The 16,457-nt window shown below is 51.5% G+C and overlaps 1 protein-coding gene across 1 annotated transcript; it reads right to left on the minus strand.

Annotated features, from left to right (window-relative positions):
• Positions 1-4,561: 4,561 nt before the first annotated feature.
• LOC117184459 (uncharacterized) lies at positions 4,562-5,176 on the minus strand. The gene has a single exon (XM_033382140.1). The coding sequence runs from the start codon at positions 5,078-5,080 to the stop codon at positions 4,682-4,684; it is 399 nt and encodes a 132-aa protein (XP_033238031.1). The 5' UTR covers positions 5,081-5,176; the 3' UTR covers positions 4,562-4,681.
• Positions 5,177-16,457: the final 11,281 nt, after the last annotated feature.

Here is a 16,457-nt window from a genome sequence, read left to right on the forward strand (position 1 = left end):
GGTGGGCAACTTGAAGGCGCTGACCAAGGATTCGTCAATACAGCTCACCGGCGTGCATGGGTCGATGAGCGCCGCCGTCTCGAAGTTTTTGGAACCCGTATCCAAGACCATCAGCGCCGTCGGGAGGATGATGAGGCTTCGATGTTGTAGAAGTGAGTCGACGGATGGTGCCGGGGTCCCTGCCACGGGGCGGCTCACACCCGGCACAGCCCGCCACTGCGACAATCCTGGCCGGAGTGTTGGAGGGCCAGGCAGTTCCCGCAATATTTGTTAACGAGGACAGCTCGGAGTCTCTTCTCAGGGCTCAGGCGAGGGAAATGGTGACAGGTCCGCAGCGGATGAACTCCTCGGCAGACCCGGCAACGGTACGAGTTGATCCCTCGATCACGACGGCTCTCCATGGTGCGGCTGGCGCGGATCCGTGGGGCCATGTCTGGATGAGGATGGAACTAGGATGGAATAGAGAAGTCGAAGAAGTATTAGTGCGGAGCTGTGAATGGGACAAGTGCAAATTCACGTTATTGTTGGATGGAACTACGGGGTTCTACTGGCAGGAGAACGACCTTTACAACCGGTCTGTTGAGGGTACCACGGGCAGTAAGGATATCCACCACACGGACCCTGTCGTCGGCACCGGGATACACGGAAGTTATCCTTCCGAGCCGCCATTCGTTGGACGGCAGGTTATCCACTTTGATGACCACCATATCGCCAACCTGCAGATTTGGCGTCAGCGTATGCCACTTAGTCCGCTTGTGGAGCTCCTTGAGGTATTCCTCCTTCCACCTTTGACAGAACTGTTAGTTGAGGGCCTTCAAGTGCTGCCACCGATTGATGATCGAATTAAGGTTCCCCTTTATTTCGGGCTCAGCCGTACTCATTAAGGGTCCCCCAATAAGGAAGTGCCCGGGAGTGAGGGCTAGCAGCTCCGTCGGTTCATCGGACATCGGTGAGAGCGGCCTGGAATTGAGGCACGCTTCAATCTTCGCGAGCAGCGTAGTAAGCTCTTCAAAGCTCCTCCTTGTAGAAGAGAGTTTTGAAATTCTTCACTCCGGCTTCCCATAGACCTCCCATATGTGGAGCTCCTGGTGGGATGAAGCGCCACGAAACCCGCTGATGGCTATACGCATCAGTCACCGCGTCAAGGAAGTCACTGGAAAGCAGGGTTGCTGCACCAACGAAAGTTTTTCCATTATCTGAATGGATACGCTGTGGACATCCGCCTTGCGACGAACCGAGCGAAGGCGGCGAGAAATTTTTCGGTGGTGAGGTTGGAAGTGGGTTCTAAATGTATCGCCTTTGTGGAAAAGCACACGAATACGCATACATACCCCTTCGTGATCGTGCAGAGCTCGCACGCCACGCGAAGTGGCAAGTGCTGAGTGCTTACACCCATAGCGACCACTTAGCCGTAATGACGGGAACCCTTGCACCCAGGAACACAACAAGGATACAGCGGGCGCTCCAGGCCGGGTACAAGGAGGAAAGCCTGAGCAGATCCGCGCTCCTCTCGGCAGCAGAAAACCTAAGCGCCGCCGGGGATGCTGAAGCATCCGCGCTTGCCGTGTACAGGACCGTCAAAGCGGCCTGTGATGCAGCCATGAAAAAAAGAAAGATCGGAGGAAGCAGGCACCGGCCAGTACCGTGGTGGAATGAGCACATTGCCAAGGCCAGGAGGGAGTGCTGCGCAGCTCGGCGTGCCTACCAGCTAGTCATGGGGAGATTAAACAGACAGCCTATGCCCAAGGATCCGGTGCATATGAGAGATATAGTCGGCACCCTTTTCCCTAGACAACCACCCTTACAAGAGGAAGCTAGGGTAGAAGGAGCTAGCCTGAGGGACACCACCACCATCATCACTGCCAGAGAAGTACTGGAGGCCACGGGTAAGCTGAAGATCGGGAAAGCGGCAGGTCCAGATGGAGTCCCTAATGCAGCACTAAAATGCATAATTAGAGCCCACCCGGAAGCATTCGCCACCATGTACACCCAGTGCCTAGCGGAGCGGACAGTCCCACGAGCATGGAAACGTCAAAGGCTGGTTCTGATACCCAAGCCAGGCAAAGAGCTCAACGACCCATCGTCATACCGGCCGCTGTGCATGCTGGATACCATGGGCAAGATTTTCGAGAGGATGGTATGCAACCGACTGGAGGCGGAACTGGCTGAGCGTCGCGGACTTTCCGACCTCCAATTCGAGTTCCGCAAGCAGAAGAGCACCACTGACGCCATCGAGATGGTGACAAACCTTGCCAGGGAAGCCATGGCAGGAACGCGATGGGCTAGAGGCGACAAAAAGTACTGCCTAGTATGTACACTAGACGTACGAAACGCCTTCAACTCTGCCAGCTGGAAGAGCATCCTAGAGGCCCTGACCAGGAGGGGCATATCTGAGCAAATCACACGGACTCTGCGAAGCTATTTTACGGACCGCGTCCTGATCTACGACACGGAAGAAGGATCAGAATATCACCAAATCACCGGAGGCGTCCCACAGGGCTCGGTCCTAGGGCCGATACTGTGGAACGTGATGTACGACGATATCCTGCGGCTTACATTACCGGAAGGGTGCACCCTGGTAGGCTTCGCCGACGACATAGCACTGGTGACAGTGTCGAAACACGTAAGAGACGCAGAGGAGAAAGCCAACGTAGCAGTCGGGATGATAGTGGCCTGGCTCGCAGCCAACGGGCTAGCATTGGCGGAGAAGAAGACGGAGGCTGTGCTAATGAGCAGCAGGAAAAAGGTCGAGCAGGCAAGCGTTAGAGTCGGCAGCACGATCATCAGGACCAAGCCTGCGCTAAAATACCTAGGGGTAATGATGGACCAGAGGCTGAACTTCAAGGCCCACCTGGAATATGCCAGCGCAAAAGCGACTGCAGCAACGGCGGCCATAAGCAGGATGATGGCCAATACAGGGGGACCACGGCAGCGTAGCAGGCAGCTCATCGCTGGGGTGGTCACCTCCATAATCTTATATGGATCAGCAGTGTGGGCACCAGCAATGATGGTTTCCACATACAGCAGAGACTGCAGAAGCGCATACCGACGCTGTGCCCTGAGGGTTACATGCTGCTTCCGGACGGTGTCTGAAGACGCCGCACTTATTGTGGCAGGCATGTTCCCGCTGGATCTCCTGGCAGCAGAGCGACAGAGCGGAGTGGAGGTAGCCAGCGAGCGGCGAGAGCGCACTATAGCCCAGTGGCAACGGCGCTGGGACCAAGCGGCAAAAGGGAGGTGGACCAGACGTCTCCTTCCCCAGCTTAGCCCATGGCTGCGAAGAAGGCACGGCCAAATGGACCATTATTTGGGCCAACTGCTAACGGGGCATGGCTGCTTCAAGCAGTACCTGTACCGCTTTAGGCGTGCTGACGACCCGTATTGCAGCTGCTGCGGGCCTGGAGTCGACGAGGATGCAGAGCACGTCTTCTTTGTGTGCCCCCGCTTCTCGCAAGAACGATCGAGGCTAGGGGAGACCCTTGCAGAGGTGAGTGTGGACACCCTCACCGACCAGATGCTAGCCGATGAGCAATCTTGGAACGCGGTCGCCTACATGGCAGCAAGCGTGATCAAGGAGCTGCGCAGGCTGGAGCGAAGACGGACAAACTAAGCCAGAAAGATGACCCCACAGCCCGCACCGCGAAGTAATGCCTAGCGGCAGTCCCGCGGGAGCGGACCCACCCCCCTCACTAGCCATAATTGTTATTTTATAAATATAAATTGTTTTCCCAATAAAAAAAAAAAAAACCCCTTCGTGATCAGACATGCTCTCCCTGTATAGTTCCGTATTTCGAAAGGACCCGCGTAATCAAACACTGTATGCGTAAACGGTCTGGAAAAGGACGACCGCTCGGTTGGAAGATCTCCCATCATTTGGGTTTGCAACCTCCTTTTGTGAATAACGCAGACCTTGCAGGAATTCACAACCCCCTTCATAAGCCTTTGAACCTTTGGAATCCAATACTTTGATCGAATGAGGCGCACCATCAATTGGTTGCCGCCATGAAGAGTTTCCGGTGTGTAAATTGCCCGAGAAGGCGAGACAATCGACAATTATATGGGAGAATGATTGGATGTCGTTCGTCGTATCTTAGCACTTCAGAGCCTGCGACACGGCCGCATGCTCTGATCACCCCATGGCGGTCTAGGAAAGGGTTCATGTTCAGGATAGAACTTGACCTTGGCGTTGGCCGCTTACCGCTTAGGCAGTGGTACTCCTCGGGGTATTTTCTACGCTGCGTCTCTAGGATAAGAGTTTTTTCAGCTTCGGTAATTTCGCCGCTCGTAAGATGGCCCTTTTGCGCGGTGGCTAACTTCCGGCAGCGCTTGGTAAAGCGCAGGATATATGCTCGGACTCGTAGAGCTCTCTCCAGATTGGAGAATCGTTCGAGGAAGGTTGGGCTGGGTCGAGTGCGAAATGGGCCTTTACAGTTCGCTGCTCTAAGGTCATAACGGGGGAGTTACTAACTGGTGCCGGCCACCGGTTGGTAGATAACCAACCACCAGAGTTGGTTATCTACCAACTCCTGTAACGGCACGCCTCTGTTGGCTAAATCCGCGGGGTTCTGTTCGGATGGAACGTGGCACCACTTCTCAATATCGGTCGCTTGAGATATCCTAGTCACTCGGTTGGCCACAAACTTGGTCCAGTGACACGCGGGCTTTGCCAGCCAGGCGAGGACTATGGTGGAATCGGTCCAGCAATAGCAGCTCGTACTTGCGGTTGCATATTCGGCAGGATAGCCGCCGCCATTTCGGACAAAAGCACTGCCCCGCAAAGCTCTAACCGGGGGAGCGACACGGTTTTCACGGGTGCGACTCGCGTTTTCGCTGTGAGAAGCTGCACCTCGACCAAACGGTCAACCTCAATGCGCACGTAGATGGCGGCACCGTAAGCCTTCTCGGATGCATCGCAGAACCCATGATGTTCGACTTTTACCGCTGGCCGGGAGCCGACCCATCTTGGAATATGGATTTGGTCGAGAGCGGAGTAGCTCCGCAGGAAACTTTGCCAGCGCTGGCGCATCTCGCTTGGAAGCTCATCGTCCCATCCCAGGTCCTGCAACCAGATTTCTTGCATGAAGATCTTGGGCCGGACAATGAATGGGGCCAACCACCCCGCGGGGTCGAACAGCCTTGCGATCTGGGACAGAACTGCTCGCTTGGTGTATGACGACTCAGGTACTAACTCGGGAGGGACAAAAAAATCTCGTTTGAAGTCGCTTTCCAGCGAATCCCGAGAGTCTTAGCCGTGCCCTCTTCCTCCATCTCCAGAAAATCGGTGTGGAGATGATGAGCATTCGGAAATCCTGCTAGGATAGCTATGTGGTTTGAAGTCCACTTCCGCAGCGGAAACCCTGCAGAGCTGCAAGTGCGGCCTGCAATTCGCGGATCGTTAGTCGAGCCTCCTCGGTAGAATCCGCTCCGGCTAGGACATCGTCGACATACATGAATGACCGGATAATGCGACTTGCTTTCGGAAATCTGGACTGGACATCGCTTGCTAGCTGTTGCAACACTCGGATGGCAAGAAAAGGAGCGCAATTGACTCCGAAGGTTACGGTCTTAAGTTCATAGTCGCGGATATGTCCCTCCTTGTTTCGAAATAATATTCGCTGGAAAGGGGTTTGTTTCGGGTCAACCCAAATTTGGCGATACATTTTGGTGATGTCTGCGTGGAAAACGTACCGGAAATAACGCCACTTTAGGATCTGGAGGGTCAAGTGCGATTGGAGGACCGGGCCGGCGTGCAGAAGATCATTCAAACGCACACCGTTGGTCGACGGGCTGGATGCGTTAAATACCACGCGGACCTTCGTGGTAGTGCTCTCAGGCTTGAAGACAGCGTGGTGCGGAAGGTAGTAGGTTGAGGACCCATGAGTCGGAGGAACTTCTGTCATGTGTTCAAGCTCTAGGTATTCTTGGATCACGGTGTCGTACTGCTCTTGTAGGGGACTGTTTCTTTTCAAGCGATTTTCGTTTCTTTGGAACTGGGACAGCGCGGTTGCTCTTGAATACCCCAGATCTGATCAGAGATGATCTGGGTCGCGAAACGGTAACTTGACGACGTATTTCCCGCTTGGCGTTCTTGACGTAGTTCGGAGGAAATTTCTTTCGCAATACGAATCCGACTCGCTTTCTATTTTAGTAGGAATATCCTCCACCTCCCAAAACTTTGTGAGGAGTTTGTCTAACGGAGTCTCTAGCTCGGTGGAAATTTGCGTGGAGAAGGATGCGACCCTGCCTTGTACCGTGTTTGGCATTGGGCCTGTAAGAACACATCCGAGAATGGTTTCCTGTCCGAGGAGAGATCCACAGATGTTCGTCTGTGAGCCGCTCAAGAGGATGGATGGAAGGATATCGGCACCAATCAGGACATCTATTTGTGAGCTTTCGTAAAATGTAGGGTCTGCCCATGGCAGGTTGGGCAAGTCTCGCAACAAGTGTTGCGGGATCGGATGGGAGGGAAGGCTGCCTGATAGTTCCGGCAGGACATAGGCTGTGGCGTCCAAGTGTAAGCCCGGCTTAGTCGGAGAGCGGATAGAAAGAGCTTCTTGGACTGAGCGGATATTGTCTGATTGAGGCCCGAGACCTGTGCCTAGGCGAGTCGGAATGGCAACTTAATGATCTGGAAGAGACGTTCCGTAATGAACGTCGCCTCGGAGCCCGGGTCGATTAGAGCGCGGGCGCGAAAATGTGTCCCCAAGTGGCAAATATTAATAATGCCCATTAATGTGCCCAGGAGTACCGCCCTTTTGCCGGAGGCAAAATAGTTCTGAACGCTTGGCTGAGCTTCGGCAGGAGTCGGAAGTGGTACGGAGTTGGGCACGGATTGGCTGGAAACTGGAGTGCCACGGTGCAGCAGCGTATGATGCCGGTCTCCACACGTGTTGCAGTTGTGGGCGCTTTGGCATTCACGAATCTGGTGACCTCTTGCGAAACAGTTTAAGCAAAGCATTTTTTGCTTAATATAGCTGGAGCGAGCATCAGGTCTCATCTGAAGGAATTGAGGGCATACCCGGATCGGATGGTTATCTTTGAAGCAAAGATCACACGTTCTCCGCTTCGGATCCACAGTTGTTCCGAACGAGTGAACCCGCCTTGCAACAGGGCTCCCTTGGGAACGGAATGGGTTGGGATTGCCCTTTGAACTCTCTGACATGGGTAGACTCGCCCTGGAGTGGGCCTGAGTCTCCATGCCTGGATGGCCGTCCTCGGTCACCTCGAGAGACAGGTACCGCTCCGCCAGGAACTGGTCCATAGCGTGCTAGCTGGGAATTTCGAACTTGTGTGTCATGGACTGCTCCCAAAGCTCCAAAGTCGCTTTCGGCAACTTCGCGGATATAAGGTTCACTAACACTCCGTCAGCGAAAATGCTGTCTGTGGAGATCTCGGAGTGGTTGAGTGTCGTAAGGCACTTGTGGACGGCCCTCTGAAGCTCTTTTAGCGCTGCAGCTGACTCGGTGCGGATTTGGGGCAGACTGAAAAGGATCTTCAGCTGGGCTTTGAGTATCAGCCTTTTGTTCTGGAAACGCTCACGGAGGGCGCTCCATGCTGACGCGAACCCTTCGTTCGTGAGTGGAGCCTGTGCCACTATGTCGTGGGCCTCACCGCTTGTTTTTTTGTTGAGGTGGAACAGTTTTTCTACTGAAGCCAACATCGGGTTCTCTATATATATGGCGGTGTATACATGTGCTTGTATGCATGTGCATATGTCAGCAACCAAAGCTCAGCGGGTAGCTGGGAGGGGTAGGAATATATATACTGGATCGGAGGTTGACCGCAGGAGCTTGCTCGGATCAAATTAAACATTTGGAGAAGTAGGTGGCCACAACCGTTGGCAGAACGAAGTATGGTTTAATTTGGAACTAGAGCGAGAAATGAATACATATGTATGTACATATGCCACGGGAACTCAGACCGGGATGGAAAACTCGCACAAAATCACTTCACTGGTGTTGGGCTTACTTATCTTGAATTTGGAGTGATCCGCCGATGCTGGCTGGGGGGCTTCTCCTTATGGGGAAGGCGAAGATCCGGCGCGAAGGACCAATGTTTGGAGGGGGGTGGAGAGCGCCAGAGCGAGCCGGGCCCGAGGCGCGCGGAGCCGGCACAGTGCGCGGAAACTGTATACTGCTGGCCTGAACAGGAGTATTTATTGGTCCGAAGCGTGGTGTTATTTATTCTTGCTAGTTATTTCTTTGGGTATTCCCTTTTTTTTTGTAGTATTGGTGTTGCTCGGTGCAGACGCCACAAGAAGGGGGTAGTCGACAGTATCATACGCGATCACGCGTAAACAAAACAGTGGACCAGATAGGAGAAGTGTCAGGGGCGATGTTTGATCAAGATCGGGAGGAACTTGGAGCTGTGGGTGGGTTGCCGAGAACACCGGTCCAGGCCAGGTCAGAAGAATGGCCAATGTCCGATCCTACACCCACGCTTGCTTCCGAACTGGCATCAGCAGTCAACGTATCGTTGGCTCATGCGACACACAGGGCAGCGAACACTGACTCGATTAGTCGGGTGTTGCAGGAGTAGTCCGTGGAGCAACCGTACCACCGTGGTGCGAAGGCCGGGCAAAAATCGTTTCTATCTCGATGCCCGAAAGCTCAACAAAGTAACCATCAAGGACGCTTACCCATTTCCTAGCATCGAGGGGATATTGTAGCGTCTCGATCAGACGATATATATCTCCAGCGTCGACTTAAAATTCGCTTTTTGGCAAATCGAGCTGGACTAGCAGAGTCGAGGATATACGGCGTTCACGGTGCCGGGACGGCCTCTGTACCAGTTCCGTATGATGCCCTTTGGTCTCTGCAACGCCGCACAACGCCTATGTAGACTGGTCGATAAGGTGATTCCGGTTGAGATGCGTTCAAACGTCTATGCGTATCTCGACGACTTGCTGATGATAGCTGAGGACTTCCAAACGCACGTGAAGATTCTGCGACAGGTTGCCGAGCGTCTACGAGAAGCAAATTTAACGATAGGGCTGAGCAAATCTCATTTTTGCTATAAAGACATTAAATACCTGGGATTTATAGTGGGAGGAGGAGCGCTGAAGATGGATCCGGATCGTGTGTCGGCCATTTTACGCCTTCCCGAGCCGCGATCTGTTCGAGAATTGCGTAGTTTCCTGGGAACTGCGGGCTGGTACCGGCGCTTTATGAAAAACTATGCTGAGATGGCCGGTCTGCTCACAGACGCCCTGAAAAAGTCAGGAAATGGAAAGTTTAAATTGACGGAGGAGGCAAAACGAGCCATGGGGGAGCTAAAAGCTGCACTCACCTCGGCACCAGTCCTGGTACCCGCGGATTTCTAGCGGCACTTCTACATACAGTGCGACGCCTCACATTATGAGGTTGAAACCGTACTCTTCCAACTGGATGACGAGCAGAACGAGAGGCCCATAGCGTTTTTCTCTGCCAAACTGAATTGCCACCAAAAAAACTACTCGGTGACAGAAAAGGAGTGTCTGGCAGCCCTCATGGCGATTCTAAAGTTCCGTCCGTACGTAGAGCTTATGCCGTTTACAGTCATAACTGACCACGCCAGTCTCAAATGGCTCATGACCATGAAGAACTTGGATGGTCGCTTAGCTCGTTGGTCCCTTCAACTGCAGGCCTTCGATTTCGGCATTGAACTCCGGAAAGGAGCGGACAATGTAGTGGCAGATACATTGTCGCGCAGTATTGAAGAGCTGGAAGTGGATCCGAGTAATATCCTGGGTTTTGAAACGGTGAAGTTTGAATCTGGGGAATATCAGGAGTTTAGGAAGGAAATCACAGAGAATCAAGACCGCTTACCTGATCTCCAGATTGTTGATGGCATGATATTCAAGCGCATGCGCTGTGAACGATTTGACGATCAACTGGAGGGCTCCGTCTGGAAATTGTGGGTTCCGAGTTCGTTGACGGCCGCGTTGATAGACAAAGCACATTCGGAAGAGAAGACAGCGCACGGAGAAATCGCGAAAACCTTGCACGTATTACGGTGCACCGTGTGCAAGGAGTCGAAAGCGTCGAATTATCGGATGCAGGCCGGGATCCCATTCCAAAAACTTTATATGGATTTTTTGGGCAAATATCCGCGGTCAAAGAACGGTCAGGCGTGGATATTTATTGTAGTTGACCAGTTCTCTAAGTTCACATTCCTAAAGACCATGACCAAGGCCACAGCAAAGAAAGTTGTAAGATTCCTCGTTCACGAGGTGTTTTAAAAGTTTGGAGTGCCGGAGATGATTCACTCGGACAATGGGGCTCAGTTCGTCTCAAAAACTTTTAAGGAGATGACCGATGCATTCGGAGTCACTCATATGAGGACGCCAGTGTATTCTTCGCAGAGTAACGCAGCCGAACGCGTAAATCGCACAGTACTCAGCGCGATTCGGGCGTATATGGAGGACGATCACCGGGATTGGGATGCGCATCTGCCGGAGATAGAACTGGCTATTAGGAACTCGGTTCACGAGGTGACAGGCGTAACACCAATCTTTGCAGTCTTCGGGCAGCAAATGTATTTGCATGGGTCATGCTACAAGCTGGCAAAGCGACTGCGGTCAATCGGTGAGCATGACATATCGCTGCTGGAGGGTCAGGACAAGCGACAACTCATCCAAGAGAGGATTCGCGATAGTTTACATCAGGCATATGAGCGTAGTAGGGTAAGGTATAACCAGCGAGCTCGGGTGTTCTACGCGAGGCCGGGACAAGAGGTATTCCGCCGAAATTTTGTCCTTAGTGACTTCGGCAAAGGCTTTAATGCCAAGTTCGCGCGCAAATTCATCCGATGCCGGGTAGTGAAGCCAGTAGGAGAGAACGCGTATGCTCTGGAGGACCTTAACGGCCGTCCCATAGGAGTGTACCATGCCAAAGACCTGAGAATGTAGTTAGGTGTGGGTGTGGCCTACGTTGGGCGTGGCAGAAGAATGCAGGGCACGCCGGCGTGTTTGAAATTTTGTGCTTAAAACAGAAAGTTTGAAGTGAATACAGAAAAAGGCGGTCGTGCAAATAGGTTGTAATGCAGGAAATTTTACTCACAGCCGGCAAGGAATACAGCCACCAGAACCGGGCCAGAAGGTTTCCTGGAGAGAAACACTGGAGTTCGAGAAATTCGACGACAGAGAAGAAGACTGTCCAACGTGAACCTGAGTGAGTTCGCTCCAGTTGCGCGTGTGTGAGCCAAGAAGCGCGCGACGTGTGAAGGGGGGGGGGGGGGGGGGGGGGGTGAAAGAGGACAATTTAGCTGCCAGGGCGATCCTAGCCACATTGCACGATCGTTGCATCGCATCATGCACCACGTAGAAGCCCCGAAACCCTATTTACACACATGCACGCGCACACGTATACACGGGCCTATATACATTTAGGGCTGACCGGCCACGGCCGGTCTTTTGAACCTACAAAAAACATAATCCACACTCCAAACACCGTTCCACATTAAATGATATTTTGTTCCGTGTGTTGTCCTTTATATATTTATTATTTAGTATTTATTATTAGCTTAAACCGTTTAACGTAGAAGACAGAAGAGAAGATAGAAGAAGATAGAAGAGAAGACAGCGCACGGAGGAATCGCGAAAACCTTGCACTTATTGCGTAGGCAGTTTTACTGGTCGAACATGGCGATAGAGGTGCGGGATTATATCCGACGGTGCACCGTGTGCAAGGAGTCGAAAGCGTCGAATTATCGGATGCAGGCCGGGATCCCGTTCCAAAAACTTTATATGGATTTTTTGGGCAAATATCCGCGGTCAAAGAACGGTCAGGCGTGGATATTTATTGTAGTTGACCAGTTCTCTAAGTTCACATTCCTAAAGACCATGACCAAGGCCACAGCAAAGAAAGTTGTAAGATTCCTCGTTCACGAGGTGTTTTAAAAGTTTGGAGTGCCGGAGATGATTCACTCGGACAATGGGGCTCAGTTCGTCTCAAAAACTTTTAAGGAGATGACCGATGCATTCGGAGTCACTCATATGAGGACGCCAGTGTATTCTCCGCAGAGTAACGCAGCCGAACGCGTAAATCGCACAGTACTCAGCGCGATTCGGGCGTATATGGAGGACGATCACCGGGATTGGGATGCGCATCTGCCGGAGATAGAACTGGCTATTAGGAACTCGGTTCACGAGGTGACAGGCGTAACACCAATCTTTGCAGTCTTCGGGCAGCAAATGTATTTGCATGGGTCATACTACAAGCTGGCAAAGCGACTGCGGTCAATCGGTGAGCATGACATATCGCTGCTGGAGGGTCAGGACAAGCGACAACTCATCCAAGAGAGGATTCGCGATAGTTTACATCAGGCATATGAGCGTAGTAGGGTAAGGTATAACCAGCGAGCTCGGGTGTTCTACGCGAGGCCGGGACGAGAGGTATTCCGCCGAAATTTTGTCCTTAGTGACTTCGGCAAAGGCTTTAATGCCAAGTTCGCGCGCAAATTCATCCGATGCCGGGTAGTGAAGCCAGTAGGAGAGAACGCGTATGCTCTGGAGGACCTTAACGGCCGTCCCATAGGAGTGTACCATGCCAAAGACCTGAGAATGTAGTTAGGTGTGGGTGTGGCCTACGTTGGGCGTGGCAGAAGAATGCAGGGCACGCCGGCGTGTTTGAAATTTTGTGCTTAAAACAGAAAGTTTGAAGTGAATACAGAAAAAGGCGGTCGTGCAAATAGGTTGTAATGCAGGAAATTTTACTCACAGCCGGCAAGGAATACAGCCACCAGAACCGGGCCAGAAGGTTTCCTGGAGAGAAACACTGGAGTTCGAGAAATTCGACGACAGAGAAGAAGACTGTCCAACGTGAACCTGAGTGAGTGGGGGGGGGGGGGGGGGTGAAAGAGGACAATTTAGCTGCCAGGGCGATCCTAGCCACATTGCACGATCGTTGCATCGCATCATGCACCACGTAGAAGCCCCGAAACCCTATTTACACACATGCACGCGCACACGTATACACGGGCCTATATACATTTAGGGCTGACCGGCCACGGCCGGTCTTTTGAACCTACAAAAAACATAATCCACACTCCAAACACCGTTCCACATTAAATGATATTTTGTTCCGTGTGTTGTCCTTTATATATTTATTATTTAGTATTTATTATTAGCTTAAACCGTTTAACGTAACATCTTGGCCATTGAACTAAATATGTAAAAACACCAACACCGTTCACGAACAGAAATCTGCAATCAGCTGTTCAGTTCCAGAAGATTAACCCTTAGTGGGTGACGCGGGGATCCCGACAGTCCACCGTCTTTGGTCGAGCGATTTGTGGAAATCTCATTATTGCTTATTGTTTATGTAACGGGGACCCTTAACAAGAGCTCTTGGTAGGTTAAGTTTCCGTAAAGGCCCTAGTTAAATTAACTCACATAAAACTGGATCCACTCGTCTACACATGTTCCATTACGTATGGGTGAGGGTATCCCTGTTGGTTGAACGAAATTTCAGCAGTTATTTCCTTGTTTGCCTGTGTGTCGAACGTTTTGGTGTTTCTTTTTCGTTAGTGATAATTTTGCGTATATCTATTTATTTATGAGAAAGATGAAATGGATATATATTGAAACATGATGCAGTAAATTAAAATAGACGGAGGACGCGTGGCGTAAGCCGTGGATTAGGCCAGCCGCAGCCGTTCCAGTAGGGGGTGGCCAAAATGAACGTTGTGTTTGGTCACAGGTAGGGCAGGCGCGCGAAGCGATAACACCCAAGCTTCACCCAATTGATAGCCGTCTGTTTATGATTTTCTTTGTCTTTAGGTTGTTGTTAGTTTTGATGTCCCGAGAAGTAGTATGTCTCCATATTTGTCTACATTTGGCGGGCAAGGGGAACTACCCAGCTCTGGGGTCGACAGCTAGCCGGCGTTGCCCTCTGGGAAACAAGCCAAGTGTAACAAATGGCGCCCAATTTATTTTCGAATCCGCATGCATCTGGACTGACGCAGGTTCGGGTGGTATTACAACAAAAGTCACTCGGGCTGGTAAAGGCAGATGCGGGGAATGAAAAAAAAAAATAAATTTTGTGGAGAAGACGACAGCTTGCGAATTGCAGTATAGCTGTCCCGGCAGAAGTCGCTGCTGCAGGCTTAAGGTGAGCGTAAATCTGGTCCTTAATGGCGCGGGGTGATTGATGCTAGGGATGGATAGACGGAGGCAGTTAACGAAAATATAAAATATGTGATAGGGACTTACGAATTACAGTTAAACATTTTGTCGCTTTACGATGTCGCAAGTGAACGTAAGTCACTGCCGTTCAAAAAAAAAAAATGGACAGGGAGTTTGCGACGGACACTTTGCCTACTGGACTGTGATATCGAATAAATCTGTGATGGAATGTGATATTGGAATAAGTTAGAGTAAGTCATGTAGGTAAATGTTCATTTTAGTTTCGCACCTGTTTGTTTAAAACAAAGCCGCTTTCGTGTTTTGAACCTGTTGTCTGTCTGCCGAGATGTGGTGAGGAGTAGGTGGCCCGAGAGTCGTTAAGACAACCCGCGATGCATCTGTTGTCATGGCAGATCGGTATTATGGATGACAGGAACAAATCACAAGCAAAGTGAGCTCATGCACCGTGAGGCTTCTCGTTTATCGGCCATCGCTTAGAGCGATGACTAGAGTAGATGACAGGCCACACAAAGGTGGTGTTCGTAATTGTAGGATATCCGTAGGGCGATTGTCAAGTGGAGCGCAGAAACTGGAGCAGTTACTGGTCCCGGCTAGTCACGTGTCCCCCTCTTAATGGGTCTTGTAAGAAGAAGAAGAACTGTTAGGAATTTTTGTTGTTAGGTTTTGTGTTGTGTTGAATGTGCTTGAAGTTTGAGTGTCGTATGTTATTATTTATTTATTCAAATATTTAATTGCATATATGTATCTCGTTAACGGCGCTAGTTGGCGCAATATTTATATCGGTATTTATTTATTTATTTATCGGAGTATTTATTGGTCCGAAGCGTGGTGTTATTTATTTTTGCTAGTTATTTCTTTGGGTATTTATTTGTTTATTTATATATATTATCTTAGTTTAGGAGTTTGCTTTTTTGTAGGATTGGTGTTGCTCGGTGCAGATGCCACAAGAAGGGGGTAGTCGACAGTATCATACGCGATCACGCGTAAACAAAACAGTGGACCAGACAGGAGAAGTGTCAGGGGCGTTGTTTGATCAAGATCGGGAGGAACTTGGAGCTGTGGGTGGGTTGCCGAGAACACCGGTCCAGGCCAGTTCAGAAGAATGGCCAATGTCCGATCCTACACCCACGCTTGCTTCCGAACTGGCATCAGCAGTCAACGTATCGTTGGCTCAGGCTCATGCGACACACAGGGCAGCGAACACTGACTCGATTAGTCGGGTGTTGCAGGAGGAGTTGCGAAAGAGGTATATCGAGATGATGCACCAACTCAACGAGGTACTCCAGCCGGTTAGACAGCTGCAGCAGCAGAATGAACCGCAGCGGGAGGAGGTTCACCGCGAGCAGGAGTATCGAGGAGCAATCCCGAAAAGGAAGCCGTCTAGCACGACTGATGCGCCGATTCCGCCACCAAAACCACTTTTGCCTCGCTCGGGGCGAGGTGGTATTGGTCCGGAACCGTCTTCAGGAGTAGGACCGACCGCATCCAGTGAGCAGCATCAACGGGGTGCGCATCAAGCGCGAAATTGGCGAAACCCGATAGCACTCAGACACTCGGGTCAGGGTCGTGGCGAGAGTAGGAGAGCTGGTGGGATTTCTCGAGAAGATCCGCATCCAAATCCCCCGGGTTATAGACCTTGGCCACGGTGAGGCCGAGTCGAAAAATGGGACGTGAGGTTCGACGGAGACAGCAACAAAATGACGGTCGAGGATTTTGTGTTCCGAATTGAATTCCTACAAGCCCAATGTCGCTGTCCGTGGGATGAAGTTCTTAAGGGGTTTCATCACCTGGTAACAGGAAACACGTGGGAATGGTACTGGCGGTACATCCGCGACCAGAGCGGTGGTGCTTGGCAGGAACTAAGGGGCGCAGTTTCCGAGGCACGGCGTCCGAGTTCGACCGCATGAGAGAACTGCGAGAGAGAATGCAGCGGTCAAACGAGAGTGGGGAAGACTTCTTCCATGTCATGAGAAAGCTCGCTTCGAGCTTGGAGATGCCACCACCTGAAAAGAAGATGGTAAAAATCGTCAAAAAGGCACTCACAGATAAGATAGCGAGTTTCGTCTACGGCGCACGGGTTTATTCCTTAGACCAACTGCGGGATGAGTGCATGGAAATAGAGGCACATCTGAAGAGGAAGGCTCGATCTTCGTGGCGAGGAGCACCCAAAGCCACAAACTATGGCCGCGGGGCGAATGCGAACGTCAGCGAGGTCGCGCAGGATCGGTCGATTAGCGATGAAGAGGCAGAAGTCATTGAGGAAGCCCAAGTGAAACAGCGTGTTCCACAGAAGTCGATTTGCTGGAAATGCGGGCAGACCGATCATGGCTTT

Source organism: Drosophila pseudoobscura, chromosome X, assembly GCF_009870125.1.
Source record: "Drosophila pseudoobscura strain MV-25-SWS-2005 chromosome X, UCI_Dpse_MV25, whole genome shotgun sequence".
Taxonomy (NCBI): Eukaryota; Metazoa; Arthropoda; class Insecta; order Diptera; family Drosophilidae; genus Drosophila; species Drosophila pseudoobscura.

Bases quoted from the DNA above. Each gene is read 5' to 3' on its own strand.
- LOC117184459 (XM_033382140.1), bottom strand. From the start codon at position 5,080: ATGCAAGAAATCTGGTTGCAGGACCTGGGATGGGACGATGAGCTTCCA.